The sequence below is a fragment of the Squalius cephalus genome (genome assembly GCF_949319135.1).
Source record: "Squalius cephalus genome assembly, chromosome: 4".
Classification (NCBI taxonomy): Eukaryota; Metazoa; Chordata; class Actinopteri; order Cypriniformes; family Leuciscidae; genus Squalius; species Squalius cephalus.
In genome coordinates, this window is record NC_137125.1 from 14,036,124 (window position 1) to 14,050,911 (window position 14,788).

The 14,788-nt window shown below is 39.1% G+C and overlaps 1 protein-coding gene across 1 annotated transcript in view; it reads left to right on the plus strand.

Annotated features, from left to right (window-relative positions):
* Positions 1–9,025, plus strand: part of LOC307156656 (NACHT, LRR and PYD domains-containing protein 3-like) — a 49,980-nt gene extending 40,955 nt beyond the window's left edge. Inside the window, exons 9-10 of the mRNA XM_079868135.1 lie at positions 7,368–7,414; positions 7,903–9,025. Of these exons, the coding sequence (XP_079724261.1) occupies positions 7,368–7,414; positions 7,903–8,426 (571 nt within the window). The 3' untranslated portion in view covers positions 8,427–9,025. The remainder of the gene's footprint in view (positions 1–7,367; positions 7,415–7,902) is intronic.
* The last annotated feature ends 5,763 nt before the right edge of the window (positions 9,026–14,788 follow it).

Here is a 14,788-nt window from a genome sequence, read left to right on the forward strand (position 1 = left end):
TAACCAGTTAGGCCAGGGTTTCTCAAACTCGGTCCTGGAGGGCCACTGTCCTGCACAGTTTAGTTCCAACCCTGATCAAACACACCTAAGCAAGCTAATCAATGTCTTCAGGATCACTAGAAACTCACAGCTAGGTGTGTTTGATCAGGGTTGGAGCTAAACTGTACAGGACAGTGGCCCTCCAGGACCGAGTTAGTCAGGGGGCCAATTCTGAAAAGGGCTTCCGTTAAGACTTTTGCGGACATGTTTTGGTACAAGCTGTCAACCTATTTTTTTAGTTAGAAGACATCCATAGGTAAGATATTAGGGTGGTTGTCAAGCTGAATTTTTTTTTTGTGACTTTTACAAGCAATTTTAGGCCAATTTTTTGGTTTCCTGCTCAACACGACATGCCAACAGTAAACGTTGAATATCTCCACAACCACAAGGACCATATTCATAAAAATGGTATCAAATGAAAGCCAACACTCATGGGATGTCTGCTGAAGTGTCAGAATGAACATTTATTGTACAGTGTAAGAGACAACAGAACTAGAACATGAAAAAAGCTATCTCCGCTTAAAGAGAACCAGTTTTCAAAGTGAATATCAGCTTGGAAACATAACCTAGTATCCCAAAACCTCTATCAATCAGTACCCATATCTATGGGAATGAGTCAAGCCAAGTTTAAAGCTTGTAGGGAGAGACAGTGCAATGCTGCACAAGTTATAACACTTTAATGTCAAGGCGGAAATTTAGAACTGTAGATGATGGTCTATGGTGCTATTTGACTTAGTGTACCAGGTTGTAACACAAATTATATTTAATTCACATATCACTATAGTTATTAATTCCATCCTAACAAAACTGCTTTCTCACTTCTTTAGGGTTAGGGGTTAGTAACTAGTTAGTAATAATAACTATGTAATAGTCGTATGGCAAAGGTATGTTTTTCCCCATCAAAGCAGTGGCTCTCAGGTTGGCAGAGGCTGGCTCTCAGGTTGTCAGCCTCATCACTTTGAGACTGAATCGACTGAATAAGCAAGGTCAAGCTAAGCGCAATGCAAATAATGGTGTGTGTCTTTTATATTGCAAAAATATTGCACAATATTATACTACAATAATCTCCAGAAAGAGCACAAAGACACCACTTCCTGAAAAATCACTTCAATCAAAGGGCTTTATCTTGGCTGTATTTTCCAAATTTGTCTTGACAAATGAAACATTTTTCCCAATCAATATCACTTCCTATTTGTTTTTCTTTGGACGCTAGGCTTACAGCTCCCTCTGGATCCATGTTATCTCATCTGAAGGCAAAGAAATTTTTCACTACACTAGTCTGATTGGTTTCTGAGTGGATCACTACAATGCCCTCTGAAATAAGCTGAGGGCTTTGCTATCTAACAAACTTATTAACACTTTTAGCTACAGCAGACTGTAAAATAGGCTGCTGTCCAGCAAATAAATTAACCTGTTAAGCTGCAACCCCACTTTTGAAAAATCCCCAGAAATGACATACCCAAACTGAAACAGATACAGTTCATGAACCCTTTGTACTAAAAGCACAAGTATGATCTCATTTGAAAGCTTGACACCTGGCAGGTTATTGTAAATGTAGAATTAATTATTGTCATAATGAAAAAAATAGTTATAAATAGCTTCAAAGTTTTGTAAAGTTATTAGAAATTTATTTTTTATGAAACATCTTCATGAAAATAAAATTGAAATTGGCACTGTAGCAATCTAGAAATGCACTGCAGCTAAAGCCACATGTCTGACCATATTATATTTAAAATATGAAGATAAGTCTAAAACTCTGTTTTTAGTTAAATGTTTTTCAAGATAGAAGCACCTAGAGCAGGTGTCACCAACCCTGCTCCTGGAGGGCTACAGTCCTGCAGATTTCAGCTCCAACCCCAATCAAACACACCTGGACCAGCTAATCAAGCTGTTCAGGGTTGCTTGATAATTACAGGCAGGTGTGTTGGAACAGGGTTGGACCTAAAGTCTGCAGGACAGTAGCCCTCCAGGAGCAGGGTTGGTGACACCTGACCTAGAGCTAGCTAGCATGTTAGCTTAGCACACCATCAATACATGACAATTTGAGATTAAAACCATGTTTGTGCTCCAAACGTACTTTATAACACAAGTAAAGTGTTTTAAATAATCTTCTGTGATCTAATTTGGCATCAGATAAAAAAATCAGACAGAAAATATACAATTTGATAGTATTCTGCACAATGATTAGTCTATATAGATTAGCATTACATTATAAATATAATCTATTATTATGAAAATACCTGGCATGGCTTGAAAAACACAGGTAACTCAAATATCATTGCAATCATGTTTATTGTCTTCAAAAAATCTTTATCTGCATGTAACAGCGCGATCTCTGTAGCTTTGTGTTTATCAGTGACGTCCTGGAATGTCACATGATCATGGCTCTTTTTCATGTTCCATATATGGACTATTATTGTGCATAATAGCGCCCTCAGGCTATTGGTATGAATTGAAAACACAGTACAAAGCGCTCATAAAGATTACATCGACGCATTTAGATATAAATTCAATAAATATTATTCCTGTCAATAGAATCTGATGTAAACCTATGAGAATCTATCAATATTTGTCCAAATCTGCACATTTTTTAGCTAAAGCCCTGAGGCACGTTGTTTTGTGTATCGCTGTCATGACGACAGCACAGAGTTTTTTTATGAATGAAAGCGGCTGACGCGCATAATTCATATTAAAGGTATCGACTCATTTTTTCATTTCATAACTCCTGACACAAATTAAGAAATAACTGTCGCTATAAGTTTCTCAGAATACAATAGTGGTCAAATACTGAAACTTGAGTCTTATATATTTTTAATGATGTATAGTTTGTCAAGGTATAACATTAAATCTGATAGTAACTTTGAACTAAATTAAAAAAACGCTTCAGTGCGCGGGCGCACTGGCAACGGTTAACAGGTTAAAAACATAATATTTCCATTACACATCTGCACAAAACTTAATTTACCTATTAGTAAGTAAACTAGTAATTATGAAAGTAAATTAGCCTAGCTATACACTCACCTAAAGGATTATTAGGAACACCTGTTCAATTTCTCATTTATGCAATTATCTAATCAACCAATCACATGGCAGTTGCTTCAATGCATTTAGGGGTCCTGGTCAAGACAATCTCATGAACTCCAAACTGAATGTCAGAATGGGAAAAAAAAGGTGATTTAAGCAATTTTGAGTGTGGCATGGTTGTTGGTGCCAGACGGGCCGGTCTGAGTATTTCACAATCTGCTCAGTTACTGGGATTTTCACGCACAACCATTTCTAGGGTTTACAAAGAATGGTGTGAAAAGGGAAAAACATCCAGTATGCGGCAGTCCTGTGGGCGAAAATGCCTTGTTGATGCTAGAGGTCAGAGGAGAATGGGCCGACTGATTCAAGCTGATTGAAGAGCAACTTTGACTGAAATAACCACTTGTTACAACCGAGGTATGCAGCAAAGCTTTTATGAAGCCACAACACGCACAACCTTGAGGCGGATGGGCTACAACAGCAGAAGACCCCACCGGGTACCACTCATCTCCACTACAAATAGGAAAAAGAGGCTACAATTTGCACGAGCTCACCAAAATTGGACAGTTGAAGACTGGAAACATGTTGCCTGGTCTGATGAGTCTCGATTTCTGTTGAGACATTCAGATGGTAGAGTCAGGCGTAAACAGAATGAGAACATGGATCCATCATGCCTTGTTACCACTGTGCAGGCTGGTGGTGGTGGTGTAATAGTGTGGGGGATGTTTTCTTTGCACACTTTAGGCCCCTTAGTGCCAATTGGGCATCGTTTAAATGCCACGGCCTACCTGAGCATTGTTTCTGACCATGTCCATCCCTTTATGACCACCATGTACCCATCCTCTAATGGCTACTTCCAGCAGGATAATGCACCATGTCACAAAGCTCGAATCATTTCAAATTGGTTTCTTGAACATGACAATGAGTTCACTGTACTAAAATGGCCCACGCAGTCACCAGATCTCAACCCAATAGAGCATCTTTGGGATGTGGTGGAACGGGAGCTTCGTGCCCTGGATGTGCATCCCACGAATCTCCATCAACTGCAAGATGCTATCCTATCAATATGGGCCAACATTTCTAAAGAATGCCAACATTTCTAAAGAAACATTTCCTTGTTGAATCAATGCCACGTAGAATTAAGGCAGTTCTGAAGGTGAAAGGGGGTCAAACACAGGATTAGTATGGTGTTCCTAATAATCCTTTAGGGGATTGTATGTCTGGTAAGTATATAGCTAGTTGGAACACAGTTTAGCTTACCTGTTTCTGGCAACATTTGATGGTAGAATGGTAGAATCTTGAGGTAAATGTTTATGTAGACAAATAGATCAAGTTAATCTGTTGTGTGATTGTGTGATTCACTCCTTTATAAAGTTTTGTTCAGACTGTACTGTTGACACCTGCTGTGATAATCTTCTCTGGATCTGCTGCCTCAATCTGCTGCCAAATCACAGCTGTGCTGACACAACAGTGCCCCTTGTGGTGTGATACTCTTGTGGTATTTACTGATTATTATTTTTTAATGATCATGTTTGCACATAAGTTGGATTATATTGAACATTTGCCCAAAATTACAGTAGGTAACATGGAAGAAAATGGAAGCACTTTGGGAAAAAAATCCGCTTTTACCACTTTTAAGAATATAGTGTTAAAATGGACAAAAAAAAAACATTTTCTAAGCTGACAACCTGGCTAGAACACATGTTAAGGGGTTAAATATTAATACTGGATAGGTTGTATACTTGTACCAAAAAGTGTCCAACAAAGTTTTAATATCAGTTTTGGCCCCCTGACTAAGTTTGAGAAACCCTGAGTTAAGATATGTTTAGGTGGTAATTTTCATCATGTTTTCATTACGCAATCATGTTTTTGATGCGGTGGTGACGCGTTCATGTAAAATATAAGGGTGGCGCTGCCAATAAAAACACCTAAAAGCTGTCACAAAGAACCGGCAAAAGTTATGATTATGAATATGTCAAATATAGCAAGGAGACATTTTAATTGTTTATTAATAAACAAGTGTTTTCTGTGTCAGTGTTGGCTGCAAAGATGAAGTTGATGATGCTGGCTCATAATCTTCGCAGTAGTGAACGTGCCAGAGAGAAATGCACATTTCATATGGATTACATAAGCAGAGAGCAATCTGTTTTCTTTCGTTTTGAATTGTTCTGTTTAAAAGTAGACATGTCTGTGAGGCAAATCGGCGCTGAGTTTCGGTTCATTTATGAGACGAGCTCCAGATCACGCACCGGCGCATCTGTGTCCTGATTATCTCTTGTCTAGGCCTACTATATTTACTTTATTTACTATATTTATTAAATCCAAGCAATTGGTTGATGAAACATTGCTTAAAATTAAGATACAATTAATACAAAACGAATTGTGCTTTCTTTTTGAGGTCTCTGTGAAAGTTTTAAAAAGCTGTCTTTTAGTGTCGCTTTCAGAGCGCTCACGTCCGTAACTGAGAACTGACAAGTCCGTAACATTGTTTTTTCCTCATAAATGCGAACGCGACAAATAAAATAAAATGAATTATTATGTTCTGTGGAGAGCCAACCTTTCTTCCTCCGGTGGGTAGTGTTACTTTTGGTTTGCTTAGTGTAATTTACAGAATTACTAAAAAATATTTTGCTACCTAAAAGTTAAAGATTTTTTGTGTCACACATGCATGCATGTCTATTTCCCTCATATTAAATATAAAACACATGTGTAGACTGATATTTTCCTTTTATTAAGGGAGTAGCCTATGGATATATAAACAGACGTTTCAATATATTGGTATTAAATGCATTTTCTGAGAATTTATATTTAATATATAAGTTTTTACTGCAAATGTCACGTCCATAACGCTGGAATTGCCTAATTTTAAAGAATTTATCCTCAACTAGTTTTGTGGTGTAGGTCTACGTATTTTATAATGTTAACTTCAAATAATAATAATAGTAATTTAAAGTCCCTGTAAAGTCAAAATTAAGTATGTGTTCTGAGTTTGTCACACTACAGAAAAATGTGTTATTAGCCACCCAGCCAAATTTGAATGATAAAAAAAGCAGCCAAGTAAATAAAATAAGCTATCAAAATCTTGAAAAAATGAGCTTTGGTCTCTGCTCTCAAACGCTGGGGGCGTGTCTGCTGGCTGCGCTGAAACCACGCCCACTCGCGGGAAAGTTGTTGACTCGCGGGCACGCACTGCCGATGATGGCACCAGTTGTCGGCGCGTCGGGAGGATGAAGGCCGAGGCGGGAGATAGTCAGTTCGGCCCCATTAACCAGTAACAGCGGATTATCAGTGAATCCCAGTTGTCTCTGACGAAAGTTTATAAAACTATCCTGTGTAAAATGATCACTACAGAGGCGGGTGTTGGTGGTGATCCTCAGCTCTCCATCAAGGTGGCTTTTCACAAAATTAATCCACCTCTTCTTGATTTGATCGTTGTTGGGAAAAGGCATAGCTAGCTAGCAAACTGTAGGCTCTAGTAAATAATATTGACTGTAACTCGCGATTGAGCGGCGAACTGATAGGGGAGGGGGCAGCCCCAGGGGCTCCAGTGCGTCATCATGTAGGGGCATGTCCAGGAGCTTAGGGGCTCCAGTGCGTCATCAAGCCCCCGTTTTAGCCCCGCCCAAAAAATTCGGAACACAGCAATCGTGAAAAACTGTTTAACGGTCTAACTCCACAATTCAGTACTTCACAGTCTTTGTAATATGTTTTAGCAATACATTTCTAACATTTATAATGTGTTCAGAATTTTTTTTTAGAATTGCGTTTACAGGGATCTGGACGGGAAGGATAAATCTGGGGGTTAGAAGGGACGTGTCGCAATTCTGCCTTCTCACAGCGCGACACAGGTGTCGTGATTTCGGTTTCATATCACATATTGATACAGCCCTAGTAATTTTAGAATGTTACAGTTTTTCTCAATTGTTTACACACAAATACTGGTACTTGAGACACAATGACCAAAACATGTAAATCATTCACCAACCCTCTGAACCAATTCTGCTAAACTACAAGCACAATTCCTGGTTTACACTCAAATTGCAGTTCTAAAACACACCTTTTTCAAAACATTACACATAATTCTCTGCTTTTGGCACAATTTTCACGCAGAAAATCTCTTGTTTTCACAAGGAACACACAGTCATTCAGATATGCACACTGACTCATTACATTTGCAAACACCCGTCACACAGTTTTACAATTAGCAATCAGAGCTTTAGCATAAAAGGGCAACAGGTGAGCTCTTCAATGGAGCAATGGTGTGTGAGTGTTACTGATTAACTGTCACTGTGTGTGTTTTGTAGTGTGGATCATGGAGGAGAGATCTGGATTACAGCAGGACTACACAAATGTACGTCTACACACACACACACACACACACACACACACACACACACACACACACACACACACACACACACACACACTCTCCCTCTGTCTATCTGTCTCACACACACACACACACACACACACACACACATGGTGGAATATTTGGGGAAGGTGCACTTCTGATGATCTGTTGTGATATTAGTACGAAGAGTTTTGAAAATGTAAAACTTGCTTGTGAAAATTGTGGCAAAGCAATTAAAAAAACTGTAAAAGATCATAATTCCTGATTACAGAAATATTTGATCATAAGAATCCTATGTTTTCTGTTTGGTAACCATGGCGATTTCAGTCAGAACCTCATTCAGGACAAAAGCTGTTACATAATGATATTTCTTTAGTAATTTATTATCATCGGTTGCTTACAATCCTAAATGGACGAGTCAGATCTGAAATGAGGACTCAAGATATAAAGTTACTGTAATTCACTGATGTGTGTTTTCTCTCCATCAGATTCTCATCAGTTCACTCTGGATCCGAACACAGCGAATAAACACCTCCGTCTGTCTGAGGAGAACAGAGTGATTACTAACACTTACACAGTCCAGTCGTATTCTGATCATCCAGACAGATTTGATGAATATAATCCTCAGGTGTTGTGTAAAGAGAGTGTGTGTACTTCCTGTTACTGGGAGATTGAGTGGAGTGGGTATGGTGTGTTTATATCAGTGTCATATAAGAGCATCAGCAGGAAGGGATTGGGTCATGAGTGTGAGTTTGGACATAATGATCAGTCCTGGAGTTTGTTCTGCTCTTACTCCAGTTACTCATTCTGGCACAATAACATAGAGACTAAACTCCCTGTAAAGCCCATCAGCAGGAGAACAGGAGTGTATGTGGATCACAGCGCAGGAACTCTGTCCTTCTACAGCGTCTCTGACACACTGAGCCTCATCCACACAGTCCAGACCACATTCACACACACACTCTATCCTGGGTTTAGGGTTTGTTCTGGATCATTAATGAAACTGTTTTGATGAATGAGAATAGACTGATGAGAGATTCTACCCATGCTTTGAGCTGCATGATAAATCAGTGACAGTGAGATGTTCTCTTATTAGGCTTGTTTGAGATGCGCCTTGCCTCGCCTGAAATGTGTGCGAGAGTAGGCGGCTGCAGTGAGAGGAGGAGTGAAAAAAGCGCAGGCAAGCCGGACAGTTCTCTCTTCTTGCAGTGGATCTGACACCTGTGAGATCAAAGATGGATATCGCGGGATTCACGGAATTCACGCTTGTGCAGTGTTGCTAATAAACTGGATGGAATTTAAGTTCTGTTGCTTTTATATGAAAATAAATATAATGTACAAGACACCCAAAGTAGTACTTATTTAATTCCATTCCAAATACACGTTTATCAGTTTATCAAGGTCGACAATCGCGCTGGCGCAATAGGCTCACTTTTTTCAGTTCAGTTCAAAAGAAATTAATTTTGCTCTGTTCACTTTGATATTACAAGCAAGTTTCATACATCAATCGATTCTGTTAAATGTGTATTATTTTTGTGTATACTCACAATAAAAACAAAGTGTTGTGCTTTTTGCCAAATAAAGAAAAATAAACACGAAGTGAGTTCTGCCTTCTCTCTGTCAGTGAAGTCAATTCTGAAACGCGTCCGAAAATGAACAATAACTCAGCGAATACTCAGTCAAACAGGCATACAGACACACAGGCATGAAGCTTGAATTCTCTTCTTTTAAATGAGGTAATTTATATAAAAAACAAATATTCTCAGTTCATGTAATCTGTAAGAAAAGAGAGCGATTCCAGTCGAGCTCATTAGAGCTCATTCAAATGTAATGTGACCACGCCCCGGAGAGCGCGCGCTATTCAAACGCAAATTCTGAGAACCATTTCAGACCAGTGAAACGCCCATCAGCTGTAAACACAGCGCGCCGCGAGAGTGAGGCATAATATAGCCTACCTAATATTCCTGGAGAAAAGTTTCCTCAGAACAGTGCTGATATGAGGAGCAATAGATCCCGCTGAGGAGTGAGGTAGGCTAAGTTATCTTTTCTCAAGTGTTAATGTGGAATAACGTTATGGAATAACGTTATGGAATAACGTTAGTGTAGGCCTATGTAAACTGCAATAGATGAATCGCGTTTCTATAATATGAATCGCGTTTCTGTGAGATGAATGAAGGGTACATATTTGTAAAGATTGTTTAGCCTAAATATAATTCGTGTGTCTGTGTGTGAAAGAATAAACCGCTTTAATCAACTAAAATGCTTTGCTATACTGAGATGAGTAAAAATCGACTGAAATATGTTGAAATAAAATGTCTTAAGCAACATTGTATAAGCAACGTATTAATTCAAACAACAATATTGTTGATGATAAATTCAAAGTAAAAAAAAATATTTTCAAAACACTATAAATCCATCCTTTTTTCCCCCAAAACGCTATAAATACATACATTTTTTCCCAAAAAATTTGTAAAAAAAAAAAAAAAAAAGTCTTTTGTCTTTTATTTTTCGTGTTTGCATTTATGAGGAAAAAACAATATTACGTGAAAGTTCTCCATTATGGACGCGAGCGCTCTGAAAGCAGCACTAAAAGACTTTCAAACTTTCACAGAGACCTCAAAACAGAGAGTACAAATCCTTTCTTTAAAACGAATTTCGTTTTGTATTAATTGTATCTTAACTTTAATAATTTTTTCATTAACAAATTTCCATGGATTTAAAACATATAAAGTAAATATAGGCTAGCAATCACAACATAAGGTGCTTGAACTGGAGATATCATCATGAATCAGACCGTAGCCTACCCGCCTCACAGGTCTAAAAAATGTGAATTATATTTACAGAAAGCTGGTTCTAAACAAAACCATCCAAAACAAAAAACTATGTAGCCTAATAAATGTGCATTTCTCCGGTGCGTTCAGTAGCCTACTGCAAAGATCGCGAGTCAATAGCCTATCGTTAACTTCATCTTTGCCAGAAGTTAATAAACAATTAAAATGTCTTATTGTAATATTTTACATATTCATAATCATTACTTTTGGTGGATCTTTGAGGCAGCTTTTTAGGTTTATGGCGTTTTGGAAAAGAGCTCTTCACGTACAAACACCGTTTCACCAAGGCACAGCGGCCCTTCAGCACATAAGAACAAAAAGAGAAAAAGCACAGACTTACTAATTACGAAACTTTGATGTGGTTGAACAGGTGAAACAGTCACAAATTCCTCTGCAACTCAAACCTTCTCAGTACGAGTTATGAAGGAAGAGAACAGCATTACAGTTTTCAGCGCGTCCTCCTCTGATTGCTGTGTTCTGACTGAAAAAGTGCGTGCAGGAGCACATGCGCGAAACGTAGGTTTGTAAAATGTCCTTTTGTAAAATGACATATGATAAAATAAAAATAATTAATATATCATTTTACAAAACGGTTTTGCGCATGTGCTTCTGCACGCATGGGCCGGGCCACTCGGAGGTTGCTTCCGGGAATAGTAGGCTACTGCCCTACAGTATTAAAAATCGCATATAATTTATAACATAATTGTTTAGAAGGTTATAGTGTGCGTTATGTGTTTTCTCTTTTAACTTCTTTCAGCTCTTTTCATGTTTGGGGGGTCGGATTGTACAAAATGAATCTCCTCTACTTCTTCCAGGCTCCTTCAACTTGATGGCCCATTAGCCATTGAGGGAGTGTCTGTTTGTTACGACTAGCTCGTTTTAAAGCCGCAACATAAAAGAGGAACCAATCAAACACTGTCGTTTGAATAATGAAGATAGTTTTTATTATCTTCAATTAGAATAATTACCATTCATACAAACATTAACATAAGTCTAGGGAAAGGAAAACAAACAAAACAAACTACAACAAAACAAACATTAAAGTTACATGACATAAAGTAAGTATAAGCAAAAGATCAATAAGAATGAGCTGCTCCTGTGAGAGTCATCCCACAGAGAGTGCTGAACCAAATGAAAACTCAAACACTTAAATACTAAACTCTTAACAAGCAATCAATTAACATTTAACAATTAACATGGGGGAGTGACTCAAAACTCCCACAGACTGCCACCATCAGGGAAGGAGTCACTCAGGGTCGTTACACCTCCCAATCCAAAAAGAGGTTCCCTGAAGAACCGACAAAGAGAAGAAGAAAAAAAAATAAAGAAATATGAACAGCAACATTTCTCTACAGATATTTAAAAAAAAAAAACATCAGGGTAGTTTATACTCATCTCAATAATCCCGTTCCATTTTTCTCTCGAATCTCCTGGGCCCTAGGATAATCGAAGAAAGACAGAGAGAGGGAGAGAAAGAGAAATGCACAAACGCAACAAGAAATTTTACACGCGCGAAAGCGCATCGGCAATCAGATTATCCTTGCCGCGGATATGTTTGATCGACAGATGAAAAGGTTGTAAAATCAGACTCCATCTCATAATCCTTTGGTTTTTACCACGCATCCGATCTAAAAAGGTCAAAGGATTGTGATCGGTGTAAACTACGATGGGACCACAAATTGAACTAAGGTAGACCTCAAAATGTTGCACTGCTAGCACAAGGGCTAAAGCCTCCTTTTCTACAGTAGAGTAAGCCTGCTGATGGCGGTTAAATTTTTTTGAAAAATAACTAACCGGATGTACAATTTCATCGGCATCTTGCTGTAAAAGAACCGCGCCGGCACCAGAAGCACTGGCATCTACTGCAAGGAGAAACGGTTTCTTAAAATCAGGTGCAACAAGTACAGGAGCGTTGGCTAACAGGGCTTTCGCATTGTCAAAGGAGCTCTGGCATTGTTCTGACCACTGGAATGGTTTCTTGGGACTCAATAGATCAGTTAAAGGAGTGACTACACTGGAAAAATTCTTACAAAACCCTCGATAGTATCCTACCATTCCCAGAAACCGACGGAGTTCACGACGGGTACTAGGTGTAGGGAAACTACTAATAGCGTCAACTTTGGCATCGATGGGTTTTACATGACCTCGACCAACCACCTTACCCAAATATGTTACGGTGGCTTTTCCAAACTCGCATTTGGCAAGGTTAATTGTCAAATTGGCTTCGGCAAGACGAACAAAAAGCTCTTGAATTTGGTCAAGATGTTCAGACCAAGAAGAACTAAACAAAACAACATCGTCCAGGTAAGCCTCGCAACCCGATAACCCAGACAGTACTCGATTTACCAACCGTTGGAACGTAGCGGGGGCATTTCGGACCCCAAAAGGCATCAGGTGTTACGAAAGCAGACAATTCCTTTGCACGAGATGTCAAAGGTACTTGCCAGTAACCTTTCAAAAGGTCGAATTTGCTGACATACTGTGCAGAGCCAACTCGATCTACGCAATCATCAATCCTGGGTAAGGGGTCACAATCAGGTTTTGTCAGTGTATTCAGTTTCCTGTAGTCAGTACAAAAACGATAAGTATTATCAGGTTTACTTACAAGAATGCAAGGAGAGCTCCAAGAACTAAAACTGGGTTCTGCCAAATTATGAGCAAGTAAGTAATCTACCTCTTTCTGTAACAACTCTCTTTTTACAGGGTTTACTCGATATGCATGCTGTTTTACAGACTGAGCCATACCGACATCAATGTCATGTTCAATGACATGAGTTCGAGTAGGGACATCAGAAAAAAGAGAGGGAAATGAACTTACTAACTTAATTATCTCAGTCTTCTCCGATTCAGACAAATGAGACAAATAGTTACTCAAATTAGCAAGAACTTCAGAATTTCGGAGTCGTCCTTCCACTACTCCTCGAGAAGGAGAGAATTCGGGTCCCATCTCATCAGATATTTCTGAAGTATCCTGACCAACAATAGTTGACACTATATCAACAGGCAAAGAAGTCACAGGAGTCATATAAGGCTTTAACAAATTAACATGACAAACCTGTCGTTTCTTTCGGCGGTCAGGTGTGTTCAAAAGATAGTTGTTATTGGAGAAACATTTTTCAATGGTATACGGACCCATAAACCTAGCCTGAAAAGGACTAGTCAAAACTGGTAACACTGCCAGCACTCGGTCCCCTACTTGAAACTCTCTAAATTTAACCTTTCGGTCAAACAATCTCTGCATCTTCCCCTGAGACTTACCTAATTTTCGTTGGGCAATAGCTCTAGCTTCATAGACTCGGTAACGAAAACTGCTTACGTAATCTAAAACATTTTCTGGCGGATCAGAAGTCTTCCATTCATCGGCCAAGACAGTAATAGGGCCTCTAACGGTGTGTCCAAACACTAACTCATTAGGACTGAACCCCATGCTCTCTTGTACGACTTCACGGATTGCTATCAACATCCAAGGGAGTCCCTCTTCCCAGTCACAATAAGATAAGATCTCAAAAGTGATCTCAATAAGATCTCAAAAGTGACTTCAGAGTCTGATGGAACCTCTCTAACACCCCCTGGCTCTGGGGATGATAAGCACTTGAGATGTTATGTGTGACTTTAAGTTGTTGCATGACTTTAGAAAAGTTTCGAGACATGAAGTTCGACCCTCGATCAGATTGAATAATTTTTGGAATACCGAAAATAGACATAAAACTAGTCAACGCCTTTAAAATTGATTTAGTCGTGATAGATCTCAAGGGGAAGGCTGCAGGATAACGTGTGGATTGACACATTACAGTAAGTAGATACGCATGTCCCGCCTTAGATCGTGGTAAGGGACCAACGCAATCTATAATCAAATGCTCAAAAGGAGTTGTGACAGCAGCAATAGGCTGTAAAGGGGCCAACGGAATTTTCTGATTTGGCTTCCCAGTCATCTGACATATATGACAGGAGCGTATGAAATTAATCACATCACGTTTGACTCTAGGCCAATAGAATTCTCTCAAAATCCTGTCATATGTCTTCCGAACACCCATATGACCAGCAACGCCCTCATGAGACAGCTGCAGGACGGCTTGACGAAAAGTAGAAGGAACAACAATTTGGATCCTAGGATCTAATAAACTGTCAGAATGGATGGGTTGTTTCCTACAGAGCAATCCATTTCTGAGGAAATAGACAGGAAGTGAGTGCTGGTCACCTCCTTCATTCACCAAAGAAAACAGATCCTGGAGGGTGCCATCTGACTGCTGTTCTTTAATTAGTTCATCTCGAGAAACACTATAGAGGGGAGATAAAGAACAAATGTTAACACAGTCACTACAATCAACAGAACTTGCAGGGATGGAATCAGATTTTTCTACATTGCCAATGACAGACTGTAACTCAGACACAGGGATCTTATCTTCAGTACCATTGCAAACAGTATTACTTCCTGGGTGAGAGGAATCTACAGAAAAAATTAAGGTATCACTAAGATTAATCTCCCTGTCGTCTGATATTTTCTTGGCCTTCGCTCTAGTAATCGCACATGTAGGATATAAGT